The following is a 14,941-nucleotide window of genomic DNA, read 5'->3' as shown; positions in this document are numbered from 1 at the left end:
TTGGGCTTGAAAAGACTCCACAGAAGAGTGACTCAGCTATAATGATTCCAGGTCAAACCTCGACTGAATAGTCTTATCACAGTTGATAACAGATAGATTAGACTGAAAAGAATAAAACTAAAAGCAGGGTAGGTGTTTACTGTCATGTTCCCACTGATAAATGTAATAAAATACATGAGGGTGCTTTGTCTCTGGTTCTCTTTAATCCTTATTCTGCAACCATCTAAGTACCTCTGCATATCAGAATAAACCTCCTCCTGTGATGGATTGCCTGGAGGAGGAAAGGACCAATTGCAGACAGCCTCACTCGAACTGAGTTAGCACACATGCTTTTGATAATGATAAAGTAGCAATGACTGGACTATGGCCTGGTGCACACCAAAACCCGCTAGCAGATCTGCAAAATGCTAGCAGATTTTGAACCGCTTTTTCTTCTTTTTCTGTAGCGTGTCACCTAGCATTTTGCGGTTTTGTGAAGCGTTTTTGGTGTAGTAGATTTCTGATATTGTTACAGTAAAGCTTTTACTGAACAGCTTCTGTAACAAAAACGCCTGCAAAACCGCTCTGAACTGCCGTTTTTCAGAGCGGTTTGCGTTTTTCCTATACTTTACATTGGAGGCAATCCATAAAATGCCTCACCCCGGGAGTATGCGTTTCAGCAAAACGCCTCCCGCTCTGGTGTGAACCAGCCCATTGAGATGCTTTGACCAACCGTATCCGCAGCCGCAAGCGGCTGCAAAAACGCAGAAAAACCCGCTCGGTGTGCACCAGCCCTATGAGTCTGCCAAACAGATCGATCATTATAATCTGTCTGTGTGGCCTCAAACAAATGCAATCCGTCACAGAAGGAGAAGGTGGTGGTGGGGAAGATTTTGCAAAGTGCAGATTAATCCACATTAGAATGCTGAAAGATGCCCACACAAGACTGCATAATTCTTTCCCATAATGCACTGTGCTAGTTAGCGCAATGGATCAGTACATAGGATTCTAGAATTCAGAAATGAGCCACTATAGTTCAAAAGACTTAAGTTAAAAAAAAAAATCACTGCTCCTGACAGAACCTACTGATATTCTGATGATACGCAGATAAAATATCACTATGTGACTGTGCGCTTAAAGTGTACCAGAAATGGTACACTGGCCCGTATTTATACTTACCTGGGGATTCCTCCAGCCCCTTGAGCACCATGGCCTTCCTCGCCGTCCTCTTTGGCACCTGCGTCCTGGCGCTACATCTCCCAGTAATCCAGTCAGTCTCCGCCAGCCATTGGCCTCTGCGCAATGCTCTGGCCGCCCGCACACCCACCGCTCTACCGTTCCCCGGCGCATTCTGCGCCTGCTCAGTAGAATGCTCCAGGGGACGGGACCGCGATGACGGGTGCTACTGTGGCCAAGCCTAGCATGCGCAGAAGCCGACAAATGGCGGCGACTGACCGGATTACTGGGAGTTGTAATGCCATTATGGAGGAGACGAAGAGGATGGCGAGGAAGGCCATGATGCTGGAGGAAGTCCAAGGTAAGTATAAATGCGAGCTAGTGAACCATCTCAAGTTCTAGGGCTGTGGAGTCGGTACAAAAATAATCAGACTCTGACTCCTCAGTTTATGTAACCGACTCCTGGTACCGAAAAATTGCTTTGATGCCTCAGCTCTGTCTTAAGGTACCCCTGAATTGGGAAAAACCTGTTGATTAAAATCCATGGTGGGCTAGATTACTTCCTCCTGAGTGTGCTGCCGCTGCTCATTGTCCCCAAGGGGAAAAAAACGGATTTTCCCAGCCATGCACTGTATAGTGGAAGGGAGAGCAAATCACCTTTTCAGAAACCTCAAAATGTAGGGGATTGGATCAGTTGAACTGACAAATAACTACTGACAATGATCTACTCTGGAAGGTGGAACTTAGGTTTTTGTCAACTCCTGTGTCTCCTATGGATCACTTAATAATTCTTAAGCTTTTGGCGATATATCAGCTCGAAGCCCCTCCTGTTAACCTGGACATATGTGACCCTTTTGAATTTGAGGAAAACATATGCCCCTGCACTATTCCAAGCTATTGCATTTTATGGTCCCATGATCACATGATTTGCAGGTTGCCCCTGGAATTGTGATACATCCAAACTCCCAATCTATAAATACTCCACAGAAAGCTCAATGCATATCTTTTGGCAAAACTAACATTTTTTTGCTGTTCCATTCTCTCAGTAGAGAGCCTTTAATATACAGGATCGGCCATTTATATGGATACACCTTAATAAAATGGGAATGGTTATTGATATTAACTTCCTGTTTGTGGCACATTAGTGTATGTGAGGGGGGGAAACTTTTCAAGATGGGTGGTGACCATGTCGGCTATTTTGAAGTCGGCCATTTTGAATCCAACTTTTGTTTTTTCAATAGGAAGAGGGTCATGTGACACATCAAAATTATTGGGAATTTCACAAGAAAAACAATGGTGTGCTTGGTTTTAACTTTATTCTTTCATGAGTTATTTACAAGTTTCTGACCACTTATAAAATGTGTTCAATGTGCTGCCCATTGTGTTGGATTGTCAATGCTACCCTCTTCTCCCACTCTTCACACACTGATAGCAACACTGGAGAAATGCTAGCACAGGCTTCCAGTATCCATAGTTTCAGGTGCTGCACATCTCGTATCTTCACAGCATAGACAATTGCCTTCAGATGACCCCAAAGATAAAAGTCTAAGGGGGTCAGATTGGGAGACCTTGGGGGCAATTCAACTGGCCCACGACGACCAATCCTCTTTCCAGGAAACTGTCCATCTAGGAATGCTCAGACCTGACACCCATAATGTGGTAAAAACTCAGGGAGAGTGTGGCGGCTTCAGGAACAGTTAACACGCCTTAACAAAGTTAACACGCCTTATCAGAGTAGCATATTGAGCGGCACGGGCTCAGGGCAGGACGAGTGGAGCTCTCGTCATTGCCAATTAGCAGGCATAGTTCGTAGTGCTCACTATGCTACTCTGATAAGCCATGTTAACTTTGATAAAGCATGTTAACTTTGGTAAGACGTGTTATCTCTGATAAGGCGTGTTAACGGCCGTGCTAGGCATTATCACGGTTTAGTGAATCAACCCTATTAAGTCTTTATTCCACATACAGTTGTTTAAGAAATTCACTGCTGTGTGTTCTGTGTTTGTTTAGCCAAATCAAAGTGTTTAATTCTTATCAGCAGCTGTGAATGGACTGCAGGAGCACCGCCATGGCTTTATCCCCATAGAGTACACACTGAGACTTAAAGTGACACTGAATCGGAAAAAAACTTGTGATATAATGATTTGTATGTGTAGTATAGCTAAGAAATTAAACATTAATAGCTAAGAAACAAGTCATATATTGTTTCCAGTACAGTATCATGGAATGCTAAAGTACTAAATGCAAATATCAAGACGTGTTCATTGAACAACATTAAAATATCATGTGCCATATGCAATTCACTTTTTCACCTGAGTTTTCTCCTAGGTCATACTTTCACAACTTGTCATAAAATGCCTTTTAAGCTACCAGCAAGCAAGGAAATGGGCAAAATATATTTGGTAGTACTTTTTCATTTGTTAAATGCTGAAAAGTTAGTTTAAAGGGAAGATGAAAATGATCTCGTAGGAGATGACTTACCGGTAGGTGATAAAGTTAATTGCGTATGGGCCTATCTCACCAGACAATGGGCTTGATTCTCAAAGCCGTGATGTCTCATCACAGTCGCGCAAGCGTTTTGTGCGCGCTATAACACGTGTAACAGTTTTTAACAAGTAGGGCTTGATTCACAAAGTAGTGATAACGCTTATCCTGGTCGCGCTAGCGTTATAGCGCATGTAATGTTATTTGCACGCAAACGTGAATTTTCACGCAAAACTGGGCCAATTTTCTCGTGAAACCGCTAATTTTTCCACCAAAATGGCTGCGATTTCACACGAAAATTCGCATTTGCGCATGAAATTGTGGCCATTTTGGAGCGAAAATTTGCATTTTCACAAGAAAATGGCCCCGATTTTGCGTGAAAATTCAAGTTTGCGTGCAAATAACGTTACATGCGCTATAACGCTAGCGCGACCGGGATAAGAGTTATCACGGCTTTGTGAATCAAGCCTAATTTGTTTAAAATAAAACCCCTTTAATGAGCACTAAAGTGCTGTCCCTCAAACACCATGCATGGCTAGAGTACTACATGCTCCAGAAAGATGATAATACCTGCTTTAAATGTGGAGCCTCTCGTGTAGACTTGCATATATTTTGGCACTGCAATAAACCAGAAAAATAATGGTCAGAAATGACAGAATGTGTACATTAACCACTGGCTGTCCCTATGACGTTAAAATAAGTCTCTGCACTCTCCTTCCTACAAAATCTTAGATAACACTGTTTACTTATCTCTGCCATGATAAAATCACTACAGAGTTGTAAAATAATGACAGCAAACCCCTCTCCTCCTCCCAGGGAATTCAATGGCAGCGTTAACTAGTAAACAAGTGTAAAATACACATTCCAGGAGCAGACAGTATACATTACTCAATTGTTGCATCTAATACATTATCAAAACAAATAAACTTTTTAAATAAACAGGAGGGATAGACAAATATATTGTGTGGGTTTAATGTACAATAGAACTGTTACATTTATTATGTATGAATGTGGATAAATTATGTATTTTTTCACTTTTTCCTTATTTTCCTTTTAAAATGCATAGAAAATAAGGTAATTACTAATTACAAATATTAGCCACAAAAAGCCTTATTTGTCCTGAGAAAAAAACAATATATGGATCATTTAGTTGTGATAATTATTGATAAAGTTATTGCCAAAGTAATCACAGCTGAGCTGAACTGTGAAAATTACCAGGGCGGTGAAGTGGTTAATAGCAATTAGGTAACTGTTGAACATCATGCAGGTCAGAGGTTTGCTGAAGCAGAGAGTGGCAAAGCCAGACACTGGAGGCTGCAACCAATAGGTGGGATGGCAAAGAATGTGGGTGATATGGAAGTTGGTAATGTATGAAGGAGATGATAACTACTAATGAAACACATTTTAAAAAGATGTAATGTTGGCTTACCTCTCTTGAAGATATACAGCTATCACTTATTGGACAACCTCAGTTTTATTGCACAAAAATAAGGACGACACGTTTCACAGGTTATATCCCACTTCCTCAGATGAATAGTCAAATGTTGCCGAATAGCTGGGGTACACAGACATGAGTGCTTCTAGCACGGTCATTGGTGTTCTTGGTCGAATAATCTGGTCCCTATCTCTCAAGTATAGAGGATATTTGGGGATACACAGAATGCGTGTGGTGATTGTGTGTCCATACACCATGTATTTCTTTGTGAATAAAAAGGAAATGTATTACAAACTAAGGTAAGGTATACTGCAGATTTTGTTTATGGAACATTGATGGCTTGAAGAATGTAACGTTAGCATGGCAGAAAAGGAACGTGGAGGGTGGGGTGGGTCTAGAGCAGTGGTTCCCAACCTGGGGGCGATTTGGGTTCTAAGGGGGCGGTAAATTTGTGGGGGGCGACAGGGGGGCGATCAGTATGAAAAGGCAGAAAAAATAAAGTGTCGCAGTGTCACACGTTTTTAAGAAAATTATGGGCAAAAAATATGATCTGTATAAAATAGGCAAGTGTGCATGATAGAGTTGCGTAATTCCTCAGGGCTCGTTGGTCACGCGCTGGTGTAATGTCAGATATTGCAGCCCGGAAGCAGCCTTCCTCACTGAGTATCGCGCATGCTCAGTGGGAAGTTAGATATTATTTACCTGAAATATCTCCGCTTCCGCACCACGTACACTCCCGAAATTTTCAGGGGAGGGAGGGGACCCCCAGATCTAGCTCTGTGTCGAATTGCAGCCCCCGAGCCCCGCTAGTTCCCGAGATAGGTTTGCTGCAATCAGTCTCGGGAACCAGCGGGGCTCGGGGGCTGCAATTCGGCACAGAGCTAGATCTGGGGGTCCCCTCCCTCCCCTGAAAATTTCAGGAGTGTACGTGGTGCAGAAGCGGAGATATTTAGGACGTTTTACGTGGCTGCACAATTTAATGGGACGCAGGCTCCTACTGTGCATGCGGGGCTGCACAACGTGCGGGGCTGCAATAGCTGACATTACACCGGTAAGGGAATTGGCGCAAAGTAGTTGAGTCACCGGCTATTTTTAGCTGGCAAGGTCACAGCGCTACCCCCTCCACTGGCACCACCACCTGGCGTAAGGGTATACCGTACTAAGAGAAGGGAGGCGACAGGGGTGAGTAGTCTTCCCCTAAGGGGCGATACCTCATAAAAGGTTGGGAACCACTGATCTAGAGCATGATATATGACTGCAGTTAAGTACTGCATTAATATTTCACAGGGCCGGGCCGAGGCAGAGGTGATAGAGGCTCCAGCCTCAGGGCGCAGTGTAGGAGGGGGCGCACAATTCACTCAGTTATTATTCCCCTACTGTGTTTGAAGCAGAGAGAAAGAAAAGGGGATACGTGGCAGTGACTGCAAGCCAGATAACTAGAGATTAAGGTCTTGGGAACCCTGGGGTTCTATCTGATGGTCAAATCTGCTGCAAATCTATAAGTGTATGTCCACCTTAAGTCTAATAGCAATCAGTGTGTGACTGCTGAGGTGGGAGGGATGGAGGGGCGCACTTTCGTGTGTCATTCTGATATTTCATATTATAGGACATGACATTTTTCTGCCGAGTGCAGGATATGCTCAATATGCTCATTAGTTATAGTGGTGGCAGTGTGTGTAGTTGTCAATAAGTGTGTGTGTGTATGTGTGTGATTGTTGTCAATGACTGTGTTTAACCACTTCACCACTGAGGGGTTTTACCCCCTGAGCACCAGAGCAATTTTCACCTTTCAGCGTTCCTTCCATTCATTCGTCTATAACTTTATCATTACTTATCACAATGAAATGAACTATATCTTGTTTTTTCCGCCACCAATTAGGCTTTCTTTAGGTGGGACATTATGCCAAGAATTATTTTATTCTAAATGTGTTTTAATGGGAAAATAGGAAAAATGTGGGAAAAAAATAATTATTTTTCAGTTTTCGGCCATTATAGTTTTAAAATAATGCATGCTACTGTAATTAAAACCAATGAAATTTATTTGCCCTTTTGTCTCAGTTATAAAACCGTTTAAATTATGTCCCTATCACAATGTTTGGCGCCAATATTTTATTTGGAAATAAAGGTGCACTTTTTTCAGTTTTGCGTCTATACCTAATTACAAGCCCATAGTTTATAAAGTAACAGTGTTGTACCCTCCTGACATAAATATTTAAAATATTCAGTCCCTAAGGTAACTATTTATGTATTTTTTTAATTGTACATTTTTTAATTTTTTTTTAATTACAAAAAAAAAAAAATTGGGGAGTGTGGGAGGTAATGAGTTAATTTTTTGTGTATAAGTAATTGATTTGTATGTGAAAAATGGGTGTAGTTTTACTATTTGACCACAAGATGGCAACAGTAACTTTTTGTTTAATGCGACCTCCAAGCGTCCTTCCGGAGGCTTGGAGGAAGTACAAGGAGGCTGGTAATGTGGTTTTTTTTTTCACAATGATCGCGCTGCTCATCGGAGAGCAGCGGATCATTGCGGGGCTTAGATTAACGAACGGGAATGGATTTTCCCGTTCATTGATCTCCGGGCGAGCGGGCGGCGGCGTGTTTACGAGCGTCCGGCGGCGTGTTTACGAGCGGGAGCGCGGGCAGCGGCGGGAGCGCGGAAAGTATGGATTTCTCCGTCCCTGGGGGTTAAAGGATGGAAAAAGGGACGGAGAAATTCATACGGGCGGGGGTAAAGTGGTTAAAGAGACTCTGAAGCGAAAATAAATCTTGCTTCAGAGCTCATAGTTAGCAGGGGCATGTGTGCCCCTGCTAAAACGCCGCTATCCTGCGGCTAAACGGGGGTTCCCTTCACCCCCAAACCCACCCCTGCACAATCTACGACCAACTTGGTCGTAGATTTTGCTCCTCCTGGAGGCAGGGCTAACGGCTGCAGCCCTGCCTCACAGCGCGTCTATCAGACGCGCATCGCCGCCTCTCCCCGCCCCTCTCAGTGAAGGAAGACTGAGAGGGGCGGGGGAGAGGCGGAGGTACGCGTCTGATAGACGCGCGTGAGGCAGGGCTGCAGTGGTTAGCCCTGCCTCTATGCGGAAGAGAGCCCCCGCTGCACGGAGGGGGATTTGGGGGTGAAGGGACCCCCGTTAAGCCGCGGGATAGCGGCGTTTTAGCAGGCGCACACATGCCCCTGCTATCTATGAGGTCTGAAGTAATATTTATTCTCGCTTCAGAGACTCTCGTTAAGTGTGTGTGTGAAGGTGGGTTGAGTGTGGGTGCCACCTTTTAAGTTCAATCTGCATAATATTTACATGAAATTTGAATGCAGTAAGAAATTATATGCATCTTATTGATCACCCCTACTGCCATCTATCAAACCACAGCTAAACGATGGTCCCATCTGACATCATGTGCAGCCACCGACCATGGACACCGTGCTCAATCTAGCTTTAATGAATTGTTATAGATTTCAACTGACATGTTAGATCAAATTGGAAACTACTGAAATTGTTCCTAAAGTCATATTAAATAACAGTTGATATGAAGGGAAATCAATGTAAAATTGATGTGTAATAATGACATAAAGGAGTCCAGATGAATGTAAAGGTGGCCACACACGATACAATAAAATGATCCAATTTTACGGCAATTCGATAAAAACGATCGGATCTCCCGAAAAAATCGTAAGCTTTTTTTTCATTCGACTGAAAAATCCGATCGGATTTCCCGTTTTTTTCGATTTTTATTTATCCGGACTGCCAGATATTTTTGTTCAATTTCTTTAAAGACTGTATGGTGTGTGTCAGATTGTCAACTTATTAATATACACACCCTAGCAATTTTCTCAGAGTTTCCAATCATTTTTTATCATAATTGGGGAAAAATGTAACAGGTGTGTGGTACATTGGTCATATTTTTTTGAAATGTTACAATCATTCTTAAATTGAACAGATATTTAAAAAATTGTATGGTGTGTGGCCACCTTAACAAGCAAAACAAACTGTGGAGAGGGGTGGTTGGTAGTATGTATTTTGGTTCCATCATCAACACTGGTCATTTCAAATTAGGCAGCTTATAAATACAGTAATCTTTAACAGCCGCAAGGAGTGTTGAAGCTTATGGTCACTTAATGCACCCAAATATTTGAATAATATGCTTTTATCGGAAAATTTAGATTTTGAAGTTCAACTGTACCTCCAAAATCCAGTGCTATTAAATCCATGGTAATTGGCTCCTCCAGGCTGCTGTGCTCCACATGGCAGGAGTAAGTGTCGCCCTCCCTTGTTGGCACTTCCACGCTGACTCTGGTCTGATAGGTGCCGTCAGGATGGGGGAGGATGGGACTGGCTTCATCTGAAGGAATATGGTCCTCTCCATTCCTCACCCACTTCACATCCACAGGTCTGGGGTGAAACCCGTACGCCAGACACTGAAGTCTTGTCACCCCGTCTGGCTGCTGACGGCCCCATACCTTCACCTCTGGCCGTGCTGAAAACAACATTTTCAAAACTGTACAGTTTTACAATTTAAATGTGCAAAAAAAAAAAAATCAGAATCACAGGAAATTTTGTGTACACCAGTTGGGGTTAAAAAAAAAAATCAAATCACACATACATAGCTGTTACAGCCAATAACAGGTAAAGTTGTGCACCAACTATTTATGGTTCTTACTATTGTCTCTAATAGTAAGAAGAAGATATGGAAGATATGGCACAATATCAATAAATCTAATTAAATAAATGTGTCTGTCACTTTCTGCAATTATAACAACACTTACAGCCCAATGTATGCGCGCGCACACGCACACACACCAAATTTTAATGTTCTCTCCTTTATTTGCTTACTTATTACTTCATATGGAATCTATCTTAAAATGTTGTCCTGCAGCCAGCAATTATCAGGCTGTCAGGCTACCTTTTGTGTGAAGAGAGAGAACAGGAGAGAGTGCTCCGAACATGAAATACTGTAACTTTATGTCACAATGCAAACTGCAAACAACCATTGTACTTACTTGGTAGAAAGTGAAACTCTTTAAAAAAGCCTATCTAGGACTATGCTCAAAACCTAAAGGGTGGTGCCTGGTGTGGCCAGCAGCAATCCTGGTCCCTGGTGGAAGAGGACAGTAGGTTGACACCCTTCTGCTTGTGTGCCAGTGACATTACAATAGATTTTGACATGTCTTCACCTTCATCAGGTGCTTCACTGGCACGACACGCACGCTGGCAGTTTAAATGATGGTGGAGAGAGCTCTGTAGCTATGGTGACTGGATGCTAACCTGATGACTTCCTGCCACTGGGCATGCTTCCAGAAGAGTTCCGTCATCAGGTTGTATAACCGCGTTGCCATGGGGAGAGGTGCCTACGTCATTCCTTAGCAATGGCCGGAATTGCGTCGCCATGAAGATGGGTGCCCTGCGTCATTCTGTTTTGGTGGGCAGGGTTGCATCGCCTAGCAACTAGATGTTGGAGCCACGCAGTGGGGACGTATTGAATCAGGTAGTCATGTTATGCCCAAATTGTTATGCCCGGCAAAGAATGTAGTCAACATACCGCCCCAGTGCCCAGTTTATCTGATGTCTGTTTCCCATGAGTCATGGGAAACAGACATCAGAGAAACTGGGTACTGTTGACTGAGAATTGTAAGAAAGCGTGGAAGAGCCACCGCCATGAGCCAGCGGTCGGCGGCTCTTCCCGCATACAGTGGCCGCGCACACGGGGAGGCAGCCGCCTCCTCCCAGCGTGAGGCGGCCATCCCCATGGAGAGGCAGGCGGAGCGCGGAGTAGCCGCCGCGTTGAACGCGGCGGCTGGTGCACATACTCCCGCTGCGGAGGGTCCGAGCGGGGCTGCTGTGGCTGGGACATGTAGTCCCTCAAGATTTAGAGTGACGCGCGCACGCGCACTCAGGCAGGGCATATATGGTAGCCAGAAGTAGTCAGCTGACCAGGCTGGTCAGCTGACTCTGGCTTCACTCCCCATTGGTCCAGCACTGTGGGAGGTGCTGGAGGGAGTGATGTGTATATATACTGCTGGCTGGTCATTTCTCGGGTGTCTGGCGTTGCGATCACATACGTGGGAGCACCCAGATCCGTAGTCAGATCCTGAAGTGTGCCGGGACCAACTGGAGCTGTAATCCTACACTTAGCTAGATATTTGATAGCTAAAGTACTAGTTTGATTGTGATTATATGTTATGACCTATTGCCTGTTTCGACCATTCTCCTGAACCCTGATCTTGTACCGCGATATTTCTGATACTCTGTTGCCGACCCCCGGCTCGTCTCTAGACTCCGCCTCAGCCTCCTGATTCTGTACCTCGATATTTCTGATACCCCGTTGCCGAACCCTGCCTGTACTTAGACTCCGCCTCTGTCTCCTGATATTGTACCTTATCTGTCTGTGTGTGTACGACCTGGCTTGTCCGACCTCGAGAACCGACCTTACCGTTAGAGGCGGTTCCTCGCTCTGTTAGCGACCCTTCCTCCTGAGGGTCACTTCCAGACATCCTTCCTACTGTCAGTCTGACTCCTCCCGTCTTGGAGAGCTCAGGTCTGCGGAAGGAATCTGTGCAGTTCTCCTTGCTGCACTGAGGCCTAGTCCTCAAAGTGTTACAGTTACACCAAACACTACACTCTACTCAGGTGGACAGAGGTTAGCTAGTATATCGGATTATCAGTGATACTGCAGATCACGTATAATCTGGTATACATCTGTATTTCCGGTGATACTGCAGATCACTGGTAATCAGATCCTCTCTGTGCTTCACCGATCGTTACAGAACGCCAGACCATAAAACAGATGGAACGCGCTGATCCTCTGACTGTGCTTGCCACTTCGGTGGATAGCATCCATCAAGCACTAGGCCAGCACAAAGCCTTAATTGATGCCTTATCAGGCTCTGTGAGAACTCTCCAGACGTCAGTTGATTCAGTGCGATCCCCTCCTAGTGATGACATACGCATGCCTGTCCCTGATAAGTTTTCCGGCCCCAAGTCTGACTTCCGGAATTTCAGGAGTAGAGTGTTGTCATATTTCGAGTTAAGACCCCGATCCTCGGGGACTGAGACCCAACGGGTCATTTTTATTAAAACTTTGTTGACTGGAGACTCCCAGTCTTGGGCATACAACCTGCCCTCTACCGATACTGCCTTGACCTCAGTGGAGGAATTCTTTAAGGCCATGGCCATAATCTACGACGACCCTGACCTTGCTGCGTCCTCAGAGCGGAAGCTCAAACTTTTACGGCAAGGCAGAGGTTCGGTCGAGGATTATGCGGCAGAATTCCGTAGATGGTCAGTCACCTCTAGATTTGATAATTTTGCCCTTATGGATTACTTCTTGTCTGGGTTGTCGGAGGAGGTCTCCGACCTAATGTTAACCATACCCGAGCCTAAGACAGTTGACGAGGCCATATCATCGGCCATTCGAGTAGACCGCAGGCTACGCCATCAGAGGCAGGCTAGGAGTAGTCACCGGGTCAGGGCGACTTCGTACGCAGTACCGGCTGTTGCATCCACAGTAACAGCATCTCCGCCTGTCTCGCCCTCTCCGACCTTGCCTCCACCAGAGCCAATGCAAATTGGTCGATCAAAACTGACCCAGGTGGAGCGGAGGCGGATAATGACGGAACAACTGTGCCTATACTGTGCAGAGGCAGGGCATAGGGTACGAAACTGCCCCAACAGGTCGGGAAACGGGTCTGCCTAGGAGTAGTGGGGGGTGACACCCTAGGCACACAGTCCTCACCCCTTAAAGAAAGAAAGTTAATTCTCCCTTGTACTGTCACATGGGATAATAGGTCTGTAGCCACTGAAGCTTTTCTCGACTCCGGCTCAGCGGCTAATTTTATGAACTTTGAGCTTGCTCAAGAGTTGGGTCTACCACTCACTCCCGTGACGCCCCCCATTCAGGTCACGGCAGTAGACTATTCCCCTTTGCAGCGGAATCGTCCCCTGTCACAGACTCCGCTTGTAAAACTCACCATTGGGGTATTGCACGAGGAGCAGTTGCAATTTTTTGTTTTACATATGTCAACCTCCACTATCATCCTAGGCATGCCTTGGCTACAGGTTCATTCTCCGCAAATAGACTGGGCCACAGGGCAGTTGACAGCATGGTCACCTCATTGTTTCCAGCAATGTTTAGGGAGGCTGACATTAGGTCAAACCAAGGTGCAGGTGGAAGGTGTACCGGAACAGTACTCGGATTATACCGATGTGTTTTGTCCCAAGGCTGCAGATAAATTACCACCGCATCGCCCGTTTGACTGTCCCATCGACCTCCGTTCAGGTTGTATGCCTCCTCGAGGCCATTTGTATAATTTATCTGGCCCCGAAAAACTAGCCATGCAGGAGTATATCCGTGAGAACTTGGCCAAGGGCTTCATTCGGCCGTCCCGGTCACCCGCTGGGGCAGGCTTCTTTTTTGTTAAGAAAAAAGATGGGGGGTTACGGCCTTGCATTGATTACCGTGGCCTCAATAAAATCACAGTGAAAAATCGGTACCCGTTGCCACTTATAGACGATTTGTTCACACAGGTCACAGAGGCTAAGATATTTTCAAAACTGGATTTGCGGGGGGCATACAATCTGGTGCGTATAAGAAGGGGCGACGAATGGAAGACGGCCTTCAATACCCCTGATGGGCATTACGAGTACAGGGTGATGCCTTTTGGGTTATGTAATGCCCCGGCCGTCTTCCAGGAACTAAATAATGAGGTTTTTCGGGAGGTGTTAGGGAAGTTCGTTCTGGTCTATTTGGACGACATTCTCATTTTCTCTAACAACCTCTCGGAACACAGAACCCATGTCAGGATCGTTTTAGACAAACTGAGGCAGAATTTGTTATACGCCAAACTCGAGAAATGTATTTTTGAGGTCACGTCGGTTGCCTTTTTAGGGTATATAATCTCCACCTCAGGTCTGTCTATGGACCCTGCCAAGGTCTCCGCGGTCTTGGAGTGGCCACAGCCGGTGGGGTTAAAATCGCTACAACGGTTCCTGGGGTTTGCGAACTATTATAGAAGGTTTATAAAGGGGTACTCCACGGTGGTCGCCCCTCTCACTAGCCTTACTAAAAAAGGGGCAGACACCACTCATTGGCCTCCCGAGGCTATACAGGCATTTGCTAAGTTAAAGGGGTTGTTCTGCTCAGCACCTATACTCAGACATGTGGACACTTCTTTCCCGTTTATTGTGGAGGTAGACGCCTCAGAGGTCGGGGTGGGGGCTGTGCTGTCCCAGCGTTCTGGTCTCCAGGGTAGATTACACCCGTGTGCCTATTTTTCCCGGAGATTCTCTCCGGCAGAGAGAAACTACGATATAGGCAATAGGGAGCTCCTAGCCATCAAATTGGCCTTCGAAGAGTGGCGTCACTGGCTAGAGGGAGCTGAGCACACCATCACGGTTTATACCGACCACAAGAACCTAGAATACATCGAGGGGGCTAAAAGGTTAAGCCCAAGGCAGGCTCGATGGTCACTATTTTTCTCGAGATTTACATTCTTGATCACGTATACGCCAGGTAGTAAAAATACCAAGGCAGATGCACTCTCTAGGTGTTTCGAACCGGAGACAGCACAGCCCTCTGTTCCCGAGACCATTGTCCCACGAAGAGTGGTGTTGGCCGCTACCGAGACTTGGGTGGACTGGAAAGAGACTTTGAGTCCTTTCCAGCAGAATATCCCGGAAGGAAAACCTGATGGGGTGTTGTTTGTCCCGTTACCGTTCCGTCTCCAGATCTTGGAGATGGTCCACTCTCACAAAAATGCGGGACATCCTGGAGCGTCTAGAACGCAAGATCTCGTGGCCAGATGTGCATGGTGGCCTTCGTTAGCCGCTGACTGCAAAGAGTTTGTCAGGGAGAGTGCAGTGTGCG

General features: G+C 45.5%; 1 protein-coding gene across 4 annotated transcripts in view; it reads right to left on the bottom strand.

The window, feature by feature from the left end:
• Positions 1 to 14,941, bottom strand: part of LOC137528086 (uncharacterized) — a 131,685-nt gene that overhangs the window by 59,098 nt on the left and 57,646 nt on the right. For 3 of the 4 annotated variants that reach the window (XM_068249346.1, XM_068249347.1, XM_068249349.1), the window contains exons 3-4: positions 9,263 to 9,577; positions 4,210 to 4,257 (exon numbers count right to left, since the gene is read on the bottom strand). In XM_068249346.1, the coding sequence (XP_068105447.1) occupies positions 4,210 to 4,257; positions 9,263 to 9,577 (363 nt within the window). The remainder of the gene's footprint in view (positions 1 to 4,209; positions 4,258 to 9,262; positions 9,578 to 14,941) is intronic. The other variant, XM_068249348.1, reaches the window with a different exon arrangement.

Source organism: Hyperolius riggenbachi, chromosome 8, assembly GCF_040937935.1.
Source record: "Hyperolius riggenbachi isolate aHypRig1 chromosome 8, aHypRig1.pri, whole genome shotgun sequence".
Classification (NCBI taxonomy): Eukaryota; Metazoa; Chordata; class Amphibia; order Anura; family Hyperoliidae; genus Hyperolius; species Hyperolius riggenbachi.
The sequence above is the reverse complement of the archived record's forward strand: the minus strand, read 5'-3'. Positions and strand labels throughout refer to the sequence as shown.